General features: G+C 30.6%; 2 protein-coding genes across 3 annotated transcripts; one reads left to right on the top strand and one right to left on the bottom strand.

The window, feature by feature from the left end:
* The first annotated feature begins 1838 nt into the window (after nt 1-1838).
* On the top strand, nt 1839-8299 carry LOC130828098 (DNA excision repair protein ERCC-1). 2 transcript variants are annotated; one of them, XM_057693896.1, is made up of 9 exons: nt 1839-2281; nt 2377-2440; nt 4759-4862; nt 5565-5664; nt 5819-5895; nt 6623-6722; nt 6899-6970; nt 7050-7118; nt 7426-8299. In XM_057693896.1, the coding sequence occupies exons 1-9, from the start codon at nt 2001-2003 to the stop codon at nt 7732-7734; spliced, it is 1176 nt and encodes a 391-aa protein (XP_057549879.1). In that variant the 5' UTR covers nt 1839-2000; the 3' UTR covers nt 7735-8299. The 2 variants fall into 2 exon arrangements, with proteins under 2 accessions (XP_057549879.1, XP_057549881.1); XM_057693898.1 differs by lacking the exon at nt 7426-8299 and adding an exon at nt 7273-7410 and having other exon boundaries at nt 1865-2281.
* Nucleotides 8300-11288: 2989 nt separating this feature from the next.
* On the bottom strand, nt 11289-16515 carry LOC130828097 (probable serine/threonine-protein kinase PBL7). The gene is made up of 6 exons (XM_057693895.1): nt 15916-16515; nt 15405-15652; nt 13249-13634; nt 12761-12893; nt 11938-12027; nt 11289-11848 (listed from the first exon to the last, which is right to left on the bottom strand). The coding sequence occupies exons 1-6, from the start codon at nt 16238-16240 to the stop codon at nt 11672-11674; spliced, it is 1359 nt and encodes a 452-aa protein (XP_057549878.1). The 5' UTR covers nt 16241-16515; the 3' UTR covers nt 11289-11671.
* Between the last annotated feature and the right edge of the window lie 7619 nt (nt 16516-24134).

Raw genomic sequence — 24134 nt, 5'->3', positions numbered from 1 at the left:
GATGCTGCATGTAATATATTGCATGTGCTTTTGGGTTTCTGGACTTGTTTAAAATTATCGTTTCGAGGGGTAAATATATTTCTTTCATAAATGTGGCTACGTCCGCAGCCACGACCAAGTCCATGACCACGACCACAGCCATAGATATTTCCTTGTTCAAAAGTATTCATGCCGCTCTTTTCGTGATATTTTCCACGACCTCTGCCTCTTATGAAATAGTTCTCACGACCTCGATGGCGCACATTCCTCTCAATCATATTTGTCTCATTAAAGGGCATAGTCCCCACAGGTCTCCTGTTGTGATTTTTCAATAATAGTTCATTATTTTGTTCCGCAACATAAAGAGTTTTCAGCAATTCATGATATTTCTTGAAATGCCTTTCACGATATTGTTGTTGTAACAAAATGCTATTTACATGAAAGGTTGATAATGTTTTTCCTATCATTTCTTCATATGTTATTATTTGTCCACAATAGACTAATTTTGATTTTATCAGATGAAGGGCTGAATTATAATCGCTAATTGATTTCAAATCTTGAAATCTTAACTCTCGTCATTCATCGATGGCCTTTGGGAGAAGTACACTTTTATTATGGCCAAATCTTTCATTTAGCTCTTCCCAAAGTAATTTTGGGTCCTCATAATTGGTGTACTCGTGTTTGAGACTGTCGGTTAAATGATGTCTCAAAATTGATGCAACTTTTGCCTTATCTTCCTCAATTTTTATGGGATCCCTTTCAATACCCTTTCCTTTGTCGGCGGGATTAAGTTCAATTATTGTGTATAATAAACTTTTTCCTTTTAGATATAATTTGACATCTGAAGCCCATTGTATATAATTGTTTCCTGTTAATTCCAGGGCATTGAACTCTCTTTTTTTGAGATCAGACATTATTTTTCACAATTGAGAAAATGACAAGGTTATTTAATGATTTTGTGTATCATTAGAGATATTAAAGCATATTAGTATTATCTCTCCCTGATTTAATATCTCAAATATAATAAGCGCAATATAATCATAAATAAAAATAAAGTAGATAGTATTAATAAATGATAAAACAAAATACAAATTGCTAAACAAATACAAGATTTATAATTTATTTTTGGATAATCAAGTAGAGCATTAGCGTTATGAGTAATACAATTAAACCCATAATGATAATGAATGCTTCTAGTATTTTACTTATGTTGTCGGCAATTGGATTGATGTGGGTGTTTGTAGATGTATTGTTTGCCATGGATGGTTGAAAGAAGAAGAAGATGAAGAAAGAATTTATGTCTTCATTTATATGTATTAGTTGCATTATTGGAACTTGGCATTAAGTTTTCATTTATATGGGTATTATTTGGATTATGTCTTCGCAGTTGGTTTGAACCACTATTAGCTGGGTTGGTAGTAACAGATATACAATTTTCTTCAAGGATAAAGTACAGAATGGTGTTAGTAATACCTTGAATAATAATATTGGTACCATTTGATTGTTGGTCCATATTGTGGTTGAAAAAAATGTATTATAATGTTTTGAAAAAAAAAAATTACCTTCTTGGATTTTTGAGAGAAAAAAATAGTACTGATAACGTGTTAAAAGATAGGGAGAATATAAGGAGAAAAGTAGTATAAGGAATTGATATATGCTTCGTATATCAATAATATTGCATCCATTTACAATACAAAAGTGATGCTTTTATATTAAACATTACAATATTATTTATGAAGATAGGATTCTTCATCCCAATGCATTCATCAATTTTAATGATATTGAATTATTTGATATAGCGACTATTTTTTTATATATATAGCAAGTATTTTAAAATAATTGAATTATATGATTCTTACATGACATCCAACAATAGTGCCTCTTCAAATTGGGAAATGGCATTTGGTTTTTAATTTTACTCAAAACAAACGCACAAGAACAATACATCCATGTAGTTTCCCTCTTTTATTAGCCCAAAATCTCCAACCAAACTCAAGATAAACTCTTGCAAAATCATAAAAATGGAAGAACACCAAAGACATTCCGAAAACGAAAGCAAGAAGAACTCCTTGTTAATAGAAATTCCATCATACCAACAAGTTCTTGAGAGCCAACAAAAATCTACACCACCTTCTTTCTTCACTCCATCTCCGACCTTTTCTCAAGCTTTTGCCGCTATCAAGAAATCTGAATTCTACATTCCTCCACCCCCTCCTTCCTCCACTACTGATTCTCAATCTTTCGCCTCAAATTCTGCTACAAATGCTTCGTCCTTCTCTTCTGCTGTGCCCTCTTCATCCGGGTTTGGAAATTTGATCAAAGATTACCTTTTTTTTTTGTGTTGGTATAAATATTTTGAATTGGGTCTAACTGGTTGTTCTTTAATTTTTTGATTAGGCAAACTGGGGTTTCAACTACTCCTGTTCTGAGGAATAATGCAATTCTTGTGAGCCACAGGCAGGTACTCTATTTTTCTGGGCTTTTGAAACGTTTTTTTGAGCAAAATTGATGCGTTGTTGCATTTTTTGGTTGATTATGTTTTTGATTAATCAGTGTCAGAATGTAATTGATGTATCAAGTATTTTGGCGATGAAACATATTTACTTGTTTGTCTTCACGAGCTACCTCTTTACCAATATTACAGTTAAAAAATTATTGATGCACTCATTACTAATCTTTTCTAACCTAACCATAAGAGATTGTGATGGAATGAATATCATTTTGGGTAAAGGAGTGCTCTTATCTGTGCTGTGTTGAATTGCTAATGAGGTCAATGTATTTGGGGCAAATTCTATATTTTTGAAAACTAATTTGGCTCATCGTGTTTTATTACTGAATATATATGTAATTTTGAGGTCCTAAAGTTGGATTTTTTTAGTAAAAAGATTGAATTTCAATGAAATAAGGTGGGCTATATGTATACCGGTGAAAGCTAAGTTGGTTTTGAATGATGCCTAAAGTTCCTTTTATCTTCGCTTTAACTCTTGGATGAGAACAGTTGGTTCATGAACAGTAGAACATGCTCTTATAGAACCAAGATTATGATGGCTATTTTTGTTAAGTTGCTTAGTTATTGTGAAAAAATTAGGGGTTGGGGGTTCCTACTTCTTGAAATCTAAGGGTAGGAGCAGCCGAACAGGTTAGGATAGAAAGAGGAGCTTGATGGATGGAAAGTTCATAAAATCAGTGAGCATGAGGCAAATGATCTGTTGTTGGCCAAACGACTTGCGTAAAGCTTATTAGAAATTTGTTGTTTGATGAAGCAAGGTAATGTTATTTTGGTTAGGAAGGATTGAGGAAGAAGTCATCACATCCTTTTATCTTCAACATAACATTGCTAAGTCACTTTCTTCTCTTTAGCTTGGCGTTTTGGTGATTTGTTTGGTATAAACTTAACATTGCCAAGTCTCTTTCTTGGCGTGGGGGGAACGAGATTGTCTTTTTAGTGATTATATTACTATGCTGGCTTGAACCTCATGGGTAAATTCAATAGGAAAATAAATTAGAAATTATTTTGTTCTATATTACTAGCATATTTGCGACAAGAATGTGTCACTGTTTCTTCTTTTATCTACATTTATTACTTTATTGGAAAAGAAGATGTAGGGGTTTGAAGGAGGATTATTATTATTTAGTTTTCTAGAGGTAGCTACTCTGTTGACAATAAGTAAGGAAGGTGACTGACCTTCAACGTTGAATCTTATTGAAAAAAATAATATGGTTACTGAGACCATCTAAAATATATTACATAAGCTTCCTGTTCATTGTTTTTCTACATATGGCACCTCTTCATCCATCTTTTCTAACTATTTTCCCTATGCAATCTAGTCAACTGGTATAAAAGGACTAAGGAGTATAAGGACTAGAAAATATCATTCCTTTAAGCTATCCAGAAGCACTTAACCTCTGAATCAAGAAACTTCAAATATCGCGTGGAACTTGGTATGTGAATCCAGCCATACAAAAGCTTCAAAAATGCTTGATTCTTCTCTTTTCAAGTGCATCATCCATTTACCAAAAAACCACCTTAGACATCAAGGTAACCTTTTTTCATCTATTTGTTTCTAAGCTACACGAACATTTTTCACATAACAAAATTGACCTGGATCATTCCAAACAAGTTAAATGATAATTGGTTCAGAAAAGTAAAAGTCAATTAAGAAACTTATCTTCCTTAGCACGAAAACTGTTTGGCTAGCAAAGAAAAAAATTCATTCTGTGAAGGCCATGTTTAGCTGTGCTAGTTGCTTTGATTGCTGCCAATGTAACCCAAGAAGAAAAACAGAGGAAAAGAAAGAAAGAAGAAGAGAACTTGGAGATGGAGCTTTGCACTCCAAATATCAATAGCATATTTCATGCAACTAGACCATTTTGTTATTGAGTACCCTTCTAGATTATTACAGTCATTTTTAGCATAATCGTGTTGCAGATAACAAATGTTTCATCTATATTGTTTTTGTTGTTATTGTTGTTGTCTTGTACATATCCCCCCTTCATTACTCACTCCGCCTTAATCAATTTGCCACTTTTTTTTTTTGATTTTTCTAATCATTTCATCTATTTTTGAAAATGGTCGCCAACACCTTTGTTTATTCTGATCTACACATTTCTTTAGAAGTGTATTTACTGCAATGTAGAAAATTCATTGGGGTGGTCTAGTATTTCGTTAGTCATTGAATCTCTTGCTTTCATGGAATATTTATTGTAGGTGTTGAAGAAAGTGATTTTATTGTTCATAATTGAATTATGAAGTTCAGAAATAACTTCACTTTTTTGCAGAAAGGCAACCCTCTGCTTAAGCACATCAGAAATGTAAGGTGGAATTTTGCTGAAGTTGTTCCTGACTATGTTCTAGGGAAGAATTCTTGTGCTCTTTATTTAAGGTTTGTTAAAGACTCTTCTACCTTGTATGCAATCTTTCCAAATAAAATACCCTTGTATGCAATCCTTCCTAATGAAATACCTTGGGATGCCTTGTAATTTCAGATGACAAATAAGAGCTGCTTCTACTTGTTATTTCTTATAAATAGCCGTCAATGTACTTCGTTTGATTTTATATCTATTGTCATTTTGCTATGAATTTAGCTCGTACACAAACCTTTAGTGGCAACATATGGGGTTGTCTACATGAATTAAAACAAATCAACAGTGAGATCGTTGATAACAAAGATTATACTTTTTGGCCCTATCTAATACTATCTAAAACTGGGAAAATCTTTTCCAATGATCATTTATTCTTCGTGTCATTGCAAGTTACCTCTCTGTAAATACAATTGATGTTTACGCTTTCTTTGCTGTACAGTATTTCTTTGTTTTTCCACATTATTCTGTTGGAGGATGCTTAATATTTCTTTAGTATATTGCAACTCCTGTTGAGATAATGTCATAATAATGATGGGTGTCATGAATTTACTTTATCTCTGTATCTGTGCTTGCAGTTTGCTGACAGATTTGAATGGAACCTATATACTGCGATATACCATCTTATGTTAAATTAAATTTGCATGGTAGATATTTGTTTTACATTACTTTTTACTAACTGATTTGGTGAAATATATTTTGGCTCTTTTGTTTATACTGGGCAGTCTTCGCTATTACTTGCTTCATCCAGACTATCTGTACTATCGCATAAGGGAACTTCAGAAGAATTTCAGACTCTCTGTGGTATTATGTCATGTTGACGTGGTGAGCTACTAAGTTGAGTCATTAATTGCATAATTTTTGAGGTTGACTCTAGCTAACCAGTATTCTAATAAATGTAAAGTATCTTTCTAGTAGTGTAGATGGCTTTGTTTGTGATAGGTGTAATAACCTGTTTCAAACTTTTTTATACAATCAGGAGGATGTAGTCAAGCCTTTGCTTGAAGTCACCAGAACCTGTCTGCTTCACGATTGCACACTTTTGTGTGGTTGGAGGTAAATTGATGTGCGATGCACAATTGGGGAAGTTAGATTTATTTTTCTATGAGATGATTCTTGGTTTTCTTGCAATGCTGCATATACTTTGGTGCAGTTTCGCCACACATTTCTCATGGGTTGCATTGTTTTGGAGCTGTTTCTTTGGCTTGAATTAATTGATATAGTTTTTCTACCTTTCTCACATGACTAATGTGTATCATGACCAGCAGTTTTCATTCAGTAATATAGCAATACCATTCACATCATCTTTTTGTGACATATTTGGTGAATTTAAGTGATTTAGTAATATCATACATTATACTAAAAACCTTGGAAAATCCAAGTGTCACAAACTTAAGAGAGTTTGTCAAATGGAACTCATTTATTGGCTAAAGAAAAATGACATGGAATTTGATCTTGACGAATATCTCTATCATTAAAGAATTTTTGACTAGCATTTATTTATAGTTAAATTGAGTAAATTACAGAATATAATATATTACATAATATATTGTTAACAATTTCCAAAATTATAGAGTTAATTTATGCATTTAACTTTCAAAATTGAGTGTTTCTACTGCATAATATATCTAGCATTTTTTAATCATATGTTTACATATGTCGATGTTAAAAAGATTTTGCATTGCACGAGTTTCTACACTAATTGTACTATATTGATCCACATGTAGGCTATAAAATGTCACTTAACTATTTTCCTGCTGTTTCTTTTCTATGTTGATTTCAGCTTGGAAGAGTGTGGTCGATACCTAGAAACAATAAAAGTCTATGAGAATAAGCCTGCCGATATCATTCAAGGTCACATGGACTCCGATTATTTATCAAGGGTATGTTCTATTTGGGGATATTGTTACCACAAGTTAGTATTGGAGTTGTTTAGTTAAAAGTTTGAGTGGATGTTTCTATTGAACATTTAATTTTCATACGAAAGCATATTGTTGAGCTGTTGCCTTTTAGGCATTAGTGCACATAACTGTTTAATGAGTTTCTATGCGGGTTGCAGCTGAATCATGCCCTTACTGCAGTTCGGCATGTTAACAAAACTGATGTAGTCACGCTTGGTTCTACATTTGGGGTAAGGCAAGATGATTAATATTGTATCACCTTAGTTTTAGATGTAGACAATTTCCTAATGGTTTAATTTTTTTCTGTAGTCTCTTTCTCATATCATGGATGCATCTATGGAAGATCTTTCCCGTTGTCCAGGCATTGGTGAGCGCAAGGTACGTTGAAGTTCCCCTGATCATTCTATTGTCTTGAACCATGATAACACAAAATGTTCTCCTGTTTCAATGCTCCTGTCATATATCTAAATTTTAATATGGTTCTTATGTCTAATTATAGTAAGTTTGAATCCAAAAACTCGTATCATTCCAGAAGCAGTTTTCCTATTTCATATTGAGAACGTTTTCGAGGACATTCTAAATTAAATATTCTGGACGAGGGAATGCTTGCAGCTTCATGATAACCGTTCTCTGCATGAAAGTCATTATGGTACATATATTAATGACAACACTGTTAATAAATCAGGTTAAACGTTTGTATGAGACCTTTCACGAACCCTTCAAACGTGTAGTGCCAAGTCGTCTTGCTGTTCCTGTAGCTCCTGCACCGAATGATCTAAATCCAGGCTCCTTCGGAAATGAAACACCCGCTACTGAGACGGAATCAGTAGACACAAGCAAGCGTCAGAAAAAGGACTCAGAAGCAACCGTAAAATCAGCTTTATCTGTAGCTTTCGCCAAGTATTCAGACAAAATTGGTAAGAAAAACTCTCAAGCAGATAAGGAAAGTGGTGAAGGTTGTTCTAACAGGAAACAGAACTCGGAAGCTGATTAACAATTTTGAAGTCGGAAATTTTGTATGCGGAAAAATTTGCTCGGCTACTTAACCTTGTCAGAGTTATGTGGCAAGATATCATCGCGATAAAGAACAAAGGCTTTCACATTCAGAGCATAGGTGTTTCGTATTCTTCATCAGGTTTTCCTCGCAATATGTATTTCCTTATTTGTCTTGTACTATACTACTCCCATGTCCCGCCCTTTGAAATTGCTACATAGTGAGATTTTCCTTGCAATATGTCACTATTAATAGCAATCTAATCAATTTGATCTCAATGAGACATAGGACTATTTAAGTTTTAGCTTTAGTTATATTATTTTATGTAAATGAGAGTTAGAAATTAGTGCATTTAAATTTTAATGTAAATTGAGAAAAATTACAATAGGAACTTTCTTTGTTTTGGATCATTTTAGACAGGACAAAGTGCAGTATCATTTACAGCACATGTCATGGTCCCAAAAGTGGCAGTGTCGTACATTTTAACTTAGATTCAAATACTCTTACAATATGTGGCATTTAATGGGTTTTGTGACTTCTAAAGTATATAAATTTTGCAATATTTGTAAATTTTATCTCATTTGTTTTTACATCTATCTTATAACTATGACAAGCTTTTATATAACTATGACAAGCTTTTATAGAATTAGATTTTAGACTAGTAGTATTATTTTCCTATTTTTCTACTACTTGTCACTAATAATAATTATTACTTAACAAAAAAATATAAATTATATCTAAATTTAATTCAAATTAATATTAACTTTATCACAAATTCTATGAGACTGTTTCACGGTGAGATCATATTAATTGAGTTGGTTAAATATACATTTATTTTTAAAGTAATGATTTTTTATGGTCTTATAGTTATCACTTATAATTATAAAGTGATCACTGATCACTTATAAAAATGGGCTTACTACTATGAACTTATCTCATGATGAGACGGTCTCGTATAAGACGGACTGTAATTTTATACATCAAAATAACTTTTCTGAACCCAAAAAAATTTAGGTTCCTGAGCTGTAGCCCACTTAACCTCTTGCTAATCGACGCCCATGGAGAATGGTGAGAGGAGATAAAAGAGATGAATTGACTTGTTTATTTGCTGCCTCTCATGTCATTCTTGTAACAATGTAAAATGAAAATATTACCCAACAAAACCAAAAATCAACTAATAGATTTGCTATTTAATCCATTTTGATTTTCCAAAAACACTACCAAACAATCCCTTAATCTAATCAATTGTAACCGTTTGATCATTAAATTTTAAAAAAAGGCAGTAAATTAATCTTATAAATCCTATAAATAAAGTACAAATGTGTGTTAATGAATTGTGGATGGAGAAAGTTGATGTTTTCACAGAGAAATCAGTATGATTGAACAATAATTAGATTGAGAGAGGTCGAAATCAATATAGGCCATGACATCTTTGGTTGTAACCTCACCATATATTCATCTTGCCTGCTCTTTTTGTCTTTCTCACTTCACTTGTTGCTCTCATTCTAAATAGTGGTATGCACTAGCCTCCATATATTGTTTGGAGTATGTAATAGCCTCATTTTTTCATCTTTTATGTTTGATTTTACTTCTATTCAAATCCTATCTAGTACAATCATATTACAAAACCTGCATACATTCAAAGTTATTGATACTTGTGTCAATGAAAATGAATTTAATTTTAATTTTTATAAAATATGTTGTTGTTTCTTATGTGTTTTCTTTTGAACTGATAGTGAACCAGATGAGAATTAATTTTATGAAGAAAAAAGAATGATTAGAGTATGATAAGGTTTATCATAAACTTTTCGTCATAGTTTTTCTAGTTCATCCATATTATAATTTGATTGCTATTTCCATCTCTTAATAACCGAAAGGGGTATTGGTGACTGTCTTAGGCAATATATGAAAAATGAGGTCCGAATGTATGTAAAATTACCCTTATATTACAAAGACTTAAAAAGGCTCTTACATTGGCTATAAAATAGTAAATTTTGCCCATAGCATGTCCCGGATATTTTGTTAAATTTTACAGGTCTTTATTGAGTCGAGGGTTTTACTGGCTGCAACTTCATTTTCTTTTTGGATAAGGGTATAGTTTGTCGTCTTCCATCCTTCTCCAGACCTTGATCCTATGAGCGGGATATTATGGTATGATGATGATGATGAAACCTGTGTCTTATCTTCATAAGTGTTTTACATTCACTTATTCTATGATTCAGAATTCTGAGAAATAATTATTGTTCCTTGTTTGTTCGTATTTAGACCATTTAGTGCGGTAGATTCAACCACAATTATGGCTGACAGGATTGATTACACTACTTAGAAATTTTAGAGCAGCAGTCCATTTTGTACGTGCTGGTAGCCAGGCTTCTTTTTTACTGATAATTCAGTAATTGTAATTGCTGGACTTGTATGAACAATTGTTCAGTCCATCTGTAGGGACTGAATACATGTTAAGAGGTAGATGTTCAAGATTCTTTAACTAAAATGATGGCTCACTGAGATCTGACAACCACTAACTTGTATGTAAGACAAAATTTCCATCCTTCAACTGAAAATGATAGATAGAAAGGAATCTTTATTACCGTTTCTTACACCATCCTGTTCTTCATTATTATACACTTTGATTTTATATAAGTACTTTTTTTTAATGGAACTGTTACATTATATTCGTGTCAAGGAACCAACTTAATAAAAAATTTAAGATGATGGTTGAGATCCTGAGATATGTTATATACTTTAACATGCTCCCTTACACGAGAGCCTTTTGAGCTAGAAGTATGGATGCATTACAGACCCTCCTCATATACATCGTTGAATATTTTACTTTAAATGTGGATAGTTGAGATTCAAACCCGTAGTCTCTTATCCATGTCAAAGACCAACTCAACCAAAAGCTTAGATGGTTGACGCCCCAAGATGAGAAGAATGCGCTTCTAATATTATTTCCTTCTCTATAGTTCCTTTAATCCAAACAAAGTATTAAGAGATAATGGCAATGGCATAGCCTAATGATCCCCTTTGATTTTTGGAAATGTACAGAGATGTTACTAGAGCTGCTCAGTTAGTATTGTACTACTCGAAGTGCTGAACATGTTGGAATTAGGCTCAATTCAGATTACTTGGTTTCAAACTTTCAATAAGCAAGGATTTACTATGATTTCAGTAACACAACCTTTAATCATGGTTAGTTCTTAACATCCTATCCATCCTTTCTCCAAATTACAGTTCATTACTCCAATGTCATTAATCGGCTTCCACCTAAATATTTGATTGGTCGAATATACGCAACTTATACTTATCAGTGTCAACAAATAGATAGTTTCTAGTTGACCCTTAGTACCAAACATCATCCACAACTTAGCATAAGTAAGAAGCGTACGCAATTTATTAAGTCATTTTAGTATAGTCCATTATAATCCGATATCAATGGACTATAAATCTTTCTTGGAGATTTCTTTAAACGGGAAACAGACAACCATTGACAAAACACATTTAATTGGTTCAAATCTTATTTGGACCTTTACTGTTGCTGAAGATGACCACCTATGTGAGATTGGTTTAATAACTGTAAATTTAGACGACTATAGGAGTTTGAAGTTAAAAACAAAACTTTTTATTACAATATTCTATACTTAGAAGCTTCTAAAATGGTAAACTATATTAATATTATACAAAACCATCATTATTTTCTCAGATATCTCAATTAGCTTTTCCTGTTATTTATCTGCATTGCCATGCTGTTCTGTTCGGTCTGTGTGCTTCTCTTATTACTCACTCTTTGAAATGAATCTCTTACAAGAATTTCATCATAATTTCATCCTCCATGCCTTGGTAAAATGCTTGAATTTCATGGGCGCTTCGAGTTTCACTGTTAGAAATCTCCATTGGATTATAAAGAATGTAATCCCTTTTTTTCCAAATTAGTGATTTTTCATGAGAAAGAAGCTCTTCTGGACCTTGGACTGATGAAACTAGTTAGAAACCTCGATGAACTCGAAGGAACGGATGAGAGGTTTTTCACCAAAGGGATTAAAGACTGCACAACATCTGTCATTAAGGGTCTATAATCTGGTTCTGCTTGTACACAAACAGCAGCAATTGCAGCAATCTGTGCCAAAAGGAAAAAAAAAATTGACTAGCTTGCTGTTACAGGATTAATCTGGAAGGTTTAGGGGCACAAATGAAAGAACCTCTGACCTGAATGATATCTTTTTGGGAGTATTGTCCTTTTAGAGTTGGGTCTACCATTTCCATGACTTTGTCTCTGTGAGTTAACCTCGGAAGAGCCTGAAAGTGATGACATAGTCAAGACTTGGCCAAAAATGGCTTGAAAAAAAGTTTGGCTTAAACCGCAAACCACAAGACAAACTTGTAGTTTTAGTATTTGGTCTGGTCTACGGTTCAAACTGTCATTTTTTTCAAAAAAAATAAAGTTTACGATTTAGTCTTGATTTTTTACTTTGCAGATTAGACCAGACCATAAAACATACTATGACCGAAAACCATAGTTTTTTTATAAAGAAGGTTGTTGTTTAGATATTTTGTAATGTAGTTAAGACTTGGCTAGAATGTCTAGTAAGGTCAACGTAAACAGACTAGCTAGCTGAATTAAACTTAGGCACACCCTAGTTAGGTTAGAATTGACACTAATTGCATTGTGCACCACTTTTCGGTAAATTCTAATATAGTCTCATTGCTTACGAGCTAATCTACTAACCCACCGACACTACAGTCCTACACTTGTAACTTTTCACTCATTGACTCACTCGTTACTATCTACTCCACTAGCTCACAATCATGTTAAGGTTGATGCACATTATGTAAGTCCAGACAAGAGTTATTCTCAACATAATCAGTTAAATTATCAGTTTAAACCAACAAATATCAATTTTAACAGTGGAAAACGGTCTACTTGAGGGAAAAAACATAGAATCAATAGAAGAGATTATGAAAATGAAGTGTTTAATTTTTAGTAGAATAACCAAAATATGTAGTTGATACATTTTCATTAAGTACTAACCCAAGAAACAAGGACATGTTCGCCCGGTGGACGTCTAGTGTCAACTGGTACACGTCCTGTAATGAGCTGTAGGAGAACAACCCCATAGCTGTAAACATCTGATTTCGTTGTGAGATTCCCTGTTGAAGCATACCTACATATATGACACCCATAAGAAAGGAAAGGAAAAGCCAAGAAAGACCACAAATCATATATTAAAGAGTAAATAATACTCGCATTAATTTCTTTGTTTCATTTAATCAGAAATGCGTATATAGTAAATTTAAGGAGACAGATAGATAAACACGACATGCTAACATATAAGACAAGCATGATATTATCTATAGCCTTGATTCCTTTTGTTTTAGGAAAATCTTAAAAGTGTAACATACATACATACATGTATAAAAGTGGACCACATTGTATTATTTTGAGTAGTAATTTTCATTCATATGGTTAAGAAAGTGATGCATGAATAGGTAGGGAAGAGAAGGAAAGGAAGCACCCACTCTGGAGCCAAGTAACCGGTGGTCCCAAGAACACGAGTTGAAATCAATCCATTAATCTTGTTAGAACCCGTCTTAGCGAGACCAAAATCAGACACCTTAGCTCGAAAATTATGGTCCAAAAGAATGTTACTACATTTGAAATCCCGATGGATTATAGAAGGGGTAACATTCTCGTGAAGAAACTCGAGGGCTCGAGCACAATCAAGGGCTATCCTTAACCGAGTACCCCAATCCAAGGGTTGAGGATAGGTGTGGCGTGAATGTAGGTGTTGTTGTAGACTACCGTTGGGCATGAACTCAAATATTAGGAGCCTGTGAGTTTGGTCTGCACAGTAGCCTAGTAGCTCCACTAAGTGAGGAGAATGTAAACGGCTCAGTAGGTCCACCTGCCCAAAATAAATTGTACCCCAGCTAATTAGTTTATCTTCTTAATTTTCTAGCCATGTGCAAACATAAACAAAAATTCATAAATGTGGATTCAAATGCGTACAAAATATATACTTGTACATTGGTAAACACAACATTCTTTTTTATATATACTTTGGTTTATTTAAGTTGAGCAATAATGGAGCAAAAGTCAAACCCAAAAGATAAATTTAGTGTAGGATTTTATAGTATGAAATTTGAGGCCTTTGTTGATAATAATAATAATAATAATAATAATAATAATAATAATAATAATAATAATATATTTGAAAGAATAAATTAGAAAACAAAATACATACAAAAATTATCTAGAATAATTTAACTTTTTATGATATTTCTATAATAATTTCACCTATTAATTAATCATGAATAATTCCAACTTTAAGGGTATTTATTTAGATTAAACTTGGATAACCCAATAACCTGTTATAGTAGGTAATTCACCAAAATAATAAACTGAAAATTAATTTAAAATTAGAAAAAAATTTGAAAATTTACATAAAAAGTTCTGAATAATGAAAAAAATCATAAAATTTTTTAACATTTTTGAACTTTTTTTCCGATATTTTATTTTAACTTATCTTTTTTTTAAAAAAATAAAACTTGCTATAGCAAGTCATCCAGTTACTGGGTTTACTTTAGGAAAATAGCCCTCAAAGTTGAAATTATCCATGGTTAATCAATAGATGTAATTATTGTAGGAAAATATAACAAATAGGTTGGTATTTAGGTAATTTTTCCAAGATAAAAATAACATAATACATTAAATTTTGATGGATGATTTGACAATAAATTCTAAATTTAATGTTATATTAAGTAATACAATTAATATTTATATAATTAAATAATTTAAATATACTCTAATTTACTATTTAAAATTAATTTATATCCTTATTAATGAACAATCCGAGGGCGTACATTAGCAAGATAGCTTTAAAAATATCAGTTAAAATTGACGCCCATTGAAGATAACAACTTATCAAGATAATGGACCCAAATAGGTAGTTGTCATTTGATTTTTTATGAGTCACTCATTACTTACCTATTGTTTAAGACATAATGTTTGCTTTAGTTAATACTAAATCAAATCACAATGACTACTCATATTGAAGCTTCCTTTTCTTCCAATTATGAAAAATTTCCACTCTTCCCCTCATGCAAAGGAACCATCAAACATAAATGTTTTGAATAAAACATTACTTTTGTTTCATATTACAAGACAAGAATAAATTTAAAAAATGTACCTTGATCATTATTAGTAACTCTATTTAAAAAACATAAATTTTTGAATGAGATGGTCTTATATTAAGATCATTTTTATTCGGTTAGCCCAATATACATTTACAGTGGTAATATGTTAATTTAGCTGATTTTATGGGTTCGTCTCATGGTAAAATGATCTCATACACGATATTCTAAAAAAAATATTCCAAACTTGTCCTAAAAATAGGATAATTTATCAATAACGTTAATTTTGGTTTTAAAATCAAAACATTGCAAGAGAATTAAATCAAATGTTGAAAATTCTTCCTTTTTTTTTCTTTTTTTTTGATATTTGATATTTGAACAAAGGGAGTGTACGTTACCTAAAAAGTTTGGCACTAGCTAACTTATACCATCATAAATGATGAAAGGGAAAGAACAATGGAGTCATCATATGGGATATCTTAAATCTTAATAGAATGAATGGCCAAAAAGGAATTAAATGAAAGGTAGTAAACCAAACGTACCTCTATCCTGAAAGCACGCTCTCCCTGCTTACCATCCCTGTGCACCATCTTAATTGCAGCCACTGTTCCATCCCCAAGAACTCCTCTGTAAACCACCCCATATCCTCCATGCCCTATCACATTCCTTTCATTGAAATTGTTTGTTGCTGTTTCTAACTCCTTGTATGTAAATACTTGTACTCCCTTGTATTTACTTTGTGTTAGTAGTTTCACACTTCCCGTTGAAATACACCCATTATTAATCACATCTAACACATAATGTAAATCCACCATCAGTATCGTTTTTATATTTCATGGGCTTTAGACAAAATAAAAAAAAATCACAAATTTTTGTGAGAAACGGTCTCTTTGAGAGACCATCTCTAATTGGGGCCGGTCATTGTATATTTTTTGAAATATTGTAAGTAGACATTAAGAATAAAGTAAGTAAACATTTTGAATAAAGTAAGTAAACATTAAGCATTAAAGATTTAGAAGTAGTTGGCAACCAGAGAGAAATAGTGGAAATCACCTGGGCTGCTATCTGCAGTAATACTGATAGAAGTATGAGCAACAAACTTGCAGCTATTATCACTGTTAGTATTGCTGTTAAAATTGCTACATTTAGAAGGTTTCTGTTTTCGAAGCAGGATTATAAGCAAAATAATGAAGGAGAAAAGGACAAGTATGATAATTGGTATGACTATAAGAAGAATAGTAGTGAGGGGGAAATTCCCATCATTATTTTGAACTATTTTTTTAGGTGGGGAAGCATGGAATGGAGTCTTTTTACTGTTAAAATGGGTTGTAGAACTGTCAGATGATTCTGCAGAAGCTAAAATGGTGGAAAATTCCATGACAAAAATGGAAGTACAAAGTTTAAAGAGCAGAGCAGAGCAGAGCAGAAGGAGAAGAAAGGGCTTTGGTGAGAAGAGATGAAGGGAAAGATGGGGAGTTATAATAAGAGTCAAGTTTCATGTTAAGCAATTACCCATAGTAAGAGGTCATTCTAGTAATAGAAGGCACATGAGTCTATGACTTTCTATCCTTTGGACGAATTATATTTAATTTATCTTTGTCGTGATCAATTTATTGAATTTTTTCTGATATTGGGGTATTTGTTTAGTTCAATTGGCTGTTCTTTTGTTATTATTTGCCTTTGGTTGGAAGTGTCCCTGTTTAAGAATGATTAGTTTAAAATTTTATTAAATCTGTTTTAGATGCGTTTCTTTTTATAAGTATTGGGGTCTTATTTTTTAAATTTATTGGATACGAGTTGCATTTAGTTCTCAAAAATGGGTCCGGGTCCTATAGACCCATACTTAGACCTGAACCTAGACCCGATTTCTAAACTTAGACCCTAAACTTGCCCTGTAGACCAGAACCCGAATCCAAATATTTATAAGATAGAAAAAATTGTTGTGAATATCTTAAATGCTTACTTACCGTATCCTTAATACCTACTTATAATATCTTAAATGTCTACTTACTTCATTCATAGTCTTTTTACGATTGCACCACATAACTTCTTTAAGAAAACCTTAAAACTAAAATTTCAATTCATTTCCCATTTTCCCACATTCATCAGCCGCACTCATTCCTCATTCTCAATTTTTTCTTCTTCCTCAGTCTACATTCAGACATTCAATTCCGGCGCCCTTATTCCTCAATCGGCCGCCGCATTCGTGAGATGCCTTTTTTCCTCACGTGGTGTTGGCTGTGCAGCCACATCCTCTCTCTTTTAGTGGTGTCGTTATTCTTCGTCATCCTTTTTATTTTATCGTCACCTCCTCTCCTAATGAAATTACGAATTTGTCCTTAAATTTTAAAAAATTACGAATTTTCCATTAAATTTAATAACTATTATCAACTAAATTAATAAAAAAATTATTAATAAAAAATTAAAAATTAATTAACAACTAAATTTTAATTAATATATTATTATTATATTAAAAAATAATTAAACATTCAAATAAATTATTTAAATTCAAAACTAATTATTATAATAACATTATCATAATATAATATTATATTAAAATAAAATAATTTATTACAATATTTATTTAAATAACAATAACTTAAAAAATAAATTAATTAAACAAAAAAATTTTCATAATTCGAAATTAAAAAAAAAAAATACCAGTCGCACAAAAAGTGCGACTGTGCCTAGGTCGAGTCACACAAAAAGTGCGACTCGACCTAGGTGCAGTCGCACTTTTTGTGCGACTGGTTTTTTTTTAAAAAAAAAAATTTTTATTAATTTTATTTATATTATTATTGTTATTATTATTATTATTATTATTATTATTATTATTATTGTTGTTGTTGTTGTTGTTGTTATTATTATTATTATAATAGTGATTGTTATTATTATTATTATTAAATTTTTATTTTGGTTTTAATTATTATATTTAATTTATTTTTTAAAATATTTTTTTTATTATTATTAATATTATTATTATTGTTGTTATTTAACTTAAAAAAAATTAATTAAACAAAAGAAATTTTATAATTCGAAATTCAAAAAAAAAAAATAAAAAAAAATAATACTAGTCGCTCAAAAAGTGCAACTGGTATTATTTTATTTTATTATTTTTTAGTTTTTTATTAATTTTATTTATATTATTATTGTTATTATTATTATTATTATTATTATTATTATTATTATTGTTATTATTATTATTATTATTATTATTATTATTATTATTATTATTATTGTGATTATTATTATTATTATTAAATTTTTATTTTTGTTTTAATTATTATATTTAATTTATTTTTTTAAATATTTTTATTATTATTATTTTTATTATTATTATTATTATTATTATTATTATTATTAGTATAAATAAGAAATTTTAAATCCAGTGGCAAAGTTGTAATTTTTTAAGTTCTAGGGATAAATTCGTAATTTCATTTGGGAGGGGGTGGCGATAAAATGAAAAAGGTGGCGAAGAATAAGAATTGGGTTTTGATTTTAGGTTTTGATTTTTTTTTTTTTTTTTTTGGGTTTGATTTTGATTTTTATATGTATGGTTGAATAGTTTAGCTCGTCAAAATTATCCCTTCTTTTAAAGTTTTCTATAACAATGGAATTGTGCAATGACAATTAATAATTGGTATGCAAGAAAATTGTGTGATACAAGCCATACTCAAGAGAATCATTTTAGACTCATATGAATACACGGTGATGAACGAATTTTATTAAAAAAAACATGAGATGATTTAAGTAGAACCAAAATGACAATTAAACTTGTCAATGGATCTCCACTGAAAAAATTACCGTGAATAATATAACTTTTTGTTAATTTCCCTACAATAATACTAACTATTGATTAACCATGAATAATACCAACTTAAGGGGGTATTTTCCTAAAATAATACGAACTTTAGTTTATTAACTAATTTACCAATTTTTTGTCTTATAATCACCAATAGTTTGATTTTTAACATGTTAGGTACTTTATAGGAAAACCCCCATTTAAGTTAGTATTATTCATTGTTAATCAATAGTTGGTATTATTGTAGGAAAATTAACAAAATATTGTATTATTCACGAAAATTCTTCCAAAATTAAATTAAACTTTAATCATCATTTTCACCATTTAATATTGATTGTTAAGGTAATAAAAATTCATATTTGGTTTTGAACAAAATCAAATTCGTTCAAAATTAATACGAAAATCAAATCCAAAATTTTATATAAATAAAGTGATACATACTCAAACAACAAAGACAAGACCTAATTCAATTAAATTATCATGCCAACTCCTTGTAAATTCTCAATCTATATCTAATATTGAAACAGAGACCACCTAAGGATACATGTCACTTTCTCATGAGTTTAGTTCCCCACTAATAATCAGAGTACTGAATACGCTATTACCTCAAATAGCCTTTAATACTAGATTATCTACTATAATAATTTCTATCTTTAAGACATTAATTACTGTAACATTATTGACTTTCTCTATCTCATTAAACTAATTCTCATATTTTTTGAAGATCATTGCAGCTTGTTGTCGAAGATTACTTCTATCTTTTTCTAATAAAATTTTTCTATCATTCTTCTATTTGCATATCTAAAAATAGAGTTTTTTTTTTAATTTTGATAATCTCTCTCTTTAGATTTTTTTTTGTTTAGTTAATTCAAAAAAAAGAGAGAAGTAAAGCATGTAACCAATCTCGATGAATGGGCCATATCTCCTGCATTAGTACATTTTTATCTCTTTTATTTTCTTAAATTTTTTTATTTATTGATTTTTGATAGCATATTTTCTTCTATGCGTGTGAATGATTTATTTAGAAAATTAGATTTTAATTGCTTCTTATTATTGTTATTATTTTGAATGATCAAACATGAATCTCTTTCTTTTTTTTAATTTAACAAATTTGTTCAAGTTGATTACAAGAAGTAAGAAGGGAGACACTACTACTTGTGGGAGATATGAGATATCCAATAAGTCTTAAAAAAATTTAGAGTCCTTTTTCATTTAAATTGGAGTCTTTTTGATATATTTTTAAATCTCTTTTTTTTTCTTCTAATTTACTTGAGGGTTTATGAGTGTGCTCTTTTAATATAGAGTTCAACTTTTTGAAATTTTCTATAGAATATTTGGTAGGCTTATCTAATATTAATTGTAGTGAAGAAAAACATAGGATTGATATAATTGTATTATGTTTTCTAAATGTTACTTCCACTGTCATTAGAATGCATTTCTTATTATTAATAAAACTTTAAAGTTTTCGTACTGTTACTCTCACTGTCATTATTTATTTAATTGCACCGTATCAAATATTTTTATTTTCTTACAAATTGGTATAATTGTGTTACGTTTGTAATGCTTTTTCTATCAAACAATAAGATAGGGAGACTAGGTGAAACCTGAAAATAAAGTTAATTAGATTAATATAGGTTAATCATCTCCCAAATAGAACTTGGAGCAAAAGTTAGGTGATACCATAGACATATGCGGCAAAAGAATTTAGCTACAAAAAGATAATATATTTCAAATAATTTTTTTACAATATATACTCTTAATATAATTTTTTGTGTTTTTAGCACAAGTTTTGTAAAAGTGACTAGGACTGGCCTTGAGATTTGAGAGGCTTGGTGAAAAATATTTGTTATGGGCTCCTAATTACTAAAAATACTATTATAGACTTCTAACTATTAAATATTGAAACCATTGTTTTTCTAACTTGTTATGGGCCCGGTGCATAAGCCCTTCATGCCCCCTTTTAAGACCGACATTAGATGCAGATATATTGATATAAAAGGAGTGCCTTTTTTTATTATAATTTTCTTTCATTAAATCTTTTGGGAAATTGATTGTTGTGACAAATTGTTTAAACTTTTACCATCATTTTATTAAATTTTATACATATATTATATAATGAATATATTATTGTCTTATTTACATCGAATAATAATATATGCATGTAAGGAACTATAAAGTATCACATATGTTACATTTTCTACAAATATTAAATATCACTTCTTCTAATAAAAATCTTAAATTAATGCATTTTCTTAAATTTTTTTCCAATGCAAGTTTATTAACAATGAATGAAGGACATTTTAGACACTAAATTTCAAGTAACAACAACAAATATATTTAATTGATATTTTCCTATGGGTTTTATACTAAGTTTAAATTTTATTAACTATTAATTAAACAATTAAATTTAAATTATGGATATGAATTGCTTGGATTTGATTTATTGGAGGTTTTGATTGATATATATTTTTTTTATTATTGATGGTTTATTTAGCTGGTAAAATTGATTTCTTTATTCAAATTGAGGCGAAATAAGTCGTTCTTAGAGATGGGCGATATCTAATACTTATTAATGCGTAATAGTTCATATCATCATATGTAGTTATTTTATGGGTCAAAAATAGGCCAAAACTAAAGATTTTAATATGTAATGATTATGATAACATTTATACTTCAACATACAATATTTATATAAAAAAGTGGTTTAATATTTATAGTTGATAAAAGTTCTTATAAATGTATCCATTTCACTAAATTTATATATCGTTTAACTCTATTTTCCGTCGTAATATATATTATGGTATACAAATCTATATTTCAAATTGCGTACCAATATTAATTTTTTTATATTATTTATCTCTTTTGATTTTTTTTATTTATTTATGTAAAAGTATTAAATAACCCCTGCTTAGCATGGGCAATACCTAATAGTATATTATTATGAAGAATAACTAGGGATTATAATAAGCATAGGCTGATAAGCGGCTTGAAAACACGAAGTTAGTATTTAGGGCTAGACTTGGACCCTTAATGCCAATATTTTCTGGGCTGATGAAATGAGGGTTGGGCCAAATAGATCAGGTAAATCGATTTATCAAATAATATTGTTGTGATCTTCTCTCTAAAATCATTTTATAAGCGATATACATTATGTACCATGATTTTTCTAAAATCAATTGTAGAGTTAGGTAGCTAGAGATAAACGTGTACCACATTTCTCTTTCTACAATTGTGGAAGACATTCTGTTTTGGTTTTAAATATTAGAAAGATTTGAGAAAATGTTAAAGTTGCTTCACCTTTTTGGATAGATGGTTAACTAATGTAAGAATTTTTGAAATAGATAAGTAAAATTATCAAAAAAAAAGTATATATTAAGTTATATTTTAATTTATTTTAAAATGTAAGCGTCTTCAGCCCAGAGTTCAGATTCGGTTCTGTTCGCAGTTAGAACAGAGGCAAACTGGTCAAAAAAAATCAACCAAACTGTTCGCAGTTAGTAACTGCGAACAAGATATTTGGTCAAAAAAAACCAACAACTCTGTTCGCAATTAGTAAGTGCGAACTGCTCCTTTGGCTTTTTTTGAATCAAACTCTTTATTCGCAGTTAGTAAGTGCGATCAGAACCCATGCCTCAGGTTTGAAAATTAGGCGCTTAAATTTGGAAATAAGTTGAAACATAACTTAATGTATGCTTTTTTTTTGATAGTTTTACTTATCTATTTCAAATTTGTTCCTCCAGGAGTTGTTATTTTAGAAAGGGAAGCCCATCATTGAGTAACAGGCCGTGTTAGAGCTGTTCAAATGTGTCTCGACCTATTATCCAAAATCGAAAGTTATCCGACCCAAAAATATGTTTCTTTTTTAAGTTTAACGAATCGACGCTAACCGAACATAAGTTGCACCCGAACCGATTGACAACGGAAAATGGGAAAACCGAACCCGAACTGCGACCGATTTTTATAACCGACATATAACCATTAATCGAGATTACCCGAACCTAATAGTGATCTAACCGAGTCGTATCCGACCCGTATTATGCTCGAAATCGAACTCGACCCGGCTATAACCGACTTAACCCGAACCAATTTTTAATCGAACTGCTGTAAACCTAAATAAATTTCTAACATAGAAGTATGATCAACTCATATTCAATCATCTTATTAGTTAATCTAATAAAGTGATACATATTTTCATAAATTAAATTTAAAAATACATGGTTTTATATATTTAGAGTTAATAATCAATGGTCAATGTTTATTAAACTATTTTAAATCAAATTAGATGAAAAATGATAGAAATTTAATTTTTAATTTACAGTCAAATAAGTAAAAGTAACAAAGTAATAATCACTGATTGATTTGTATTTTAACTATTTCTCTTAACTAAAGAGAATCTAGTCATGAATTAAAAAATGACTAGCAACTTAATGTGACATTGACTCGATCGATAGTAATTAGTAACTCGTAGCCGAAATCTACTTGAAAAAAAATACTCGGACCCGATCTGTACCTGATAAAGCCGAACCAATTATCAACCGATAACAACCCGAGACCAATTGACACTCGACTTGAACTTCAACCAATATTGAATCAATGCAAACCCGATAACTCGAATAACTGATCTTCAACCGAACCGTGACTAACCAACGCGACCCGAATGTGACCGGTAGTAACAAGCATCCGAAAATTAACTAATCCGAAACTCAATCGAACCGAATGACACCGTCCAAAACCAACCTGATCACCCGAATGAACACCTCTAGGCCGAGCCAATTCTCACCATTAAAATTTTAACATAAATTCTCAAATGAAACGGTATTACTGTAAAACCATTTTATTGAGCTGACGCAATGTACACTTATTGTCTTAAAGTGATAATTTATAATCTTAAAAGTGTTTATTGACAATTTTAGAGTGATTACTTTTATAGTCCTAGAGTGATAACTTATAAGCACCAAAAACCTGTTTTTGTGGAGCATGCTGTTCGCAGTTACTAGCTGCGAACTAGTCAAAACAGGTCAAATAGCTGTTTGCAGTTGAACAACCATTTTGTCTTTTTTGACGAACAGCCCCAAATCTCAAATTTGAAAATTTTACGCTTACTTTTGAAATAAAATTGAAACTTACACTATTTTATTTATTTTTTTTTGAGTCTTATACATTTCAAATTTTCCAATAAATTCTAACTTTTAACATTGTGGCCTGAGCGATTTGCTCCATTGAACTACCCTTAGGGCGGACCTTAATCAAAGAGTACCAAACTATCCAGATGCTTAATAGTTAGTACATAGAATGTGTAAGGTGGAGTTTTATTATAATGAGAATTGCTTTGTGAATGCGGTACCTTTGAAATTGTAGGAATCATTTGCTTAAGGCAACAATCTTCCTTCATGACTCACTAAGACAAACACAAACTACAATTTTTATTTTGCAAAATCCCCACAAGAATTCCAAAGAAATATTATGGAGT

Source organism: Amaranthus tricolor, chromosome 12 (assembly GCF_026212465.1).
Source record: "Amaranthus tricolor cultivar Red isolate AtriRed21 chromosome 12, ASM2621246v1, whole genome shotgun sequence".
In the NCBI taxonomy this organism is placed as follows: Eukaryota; Viridiplantae; Streptophyta; class Magnoliopsida; order Caryophyllales; family Amaranthaceae; genus Amaranthus; species Amaranthus tricolor.
This window is presented reverse-complemented; position numbering and strand designations above follow the sequence as displayed.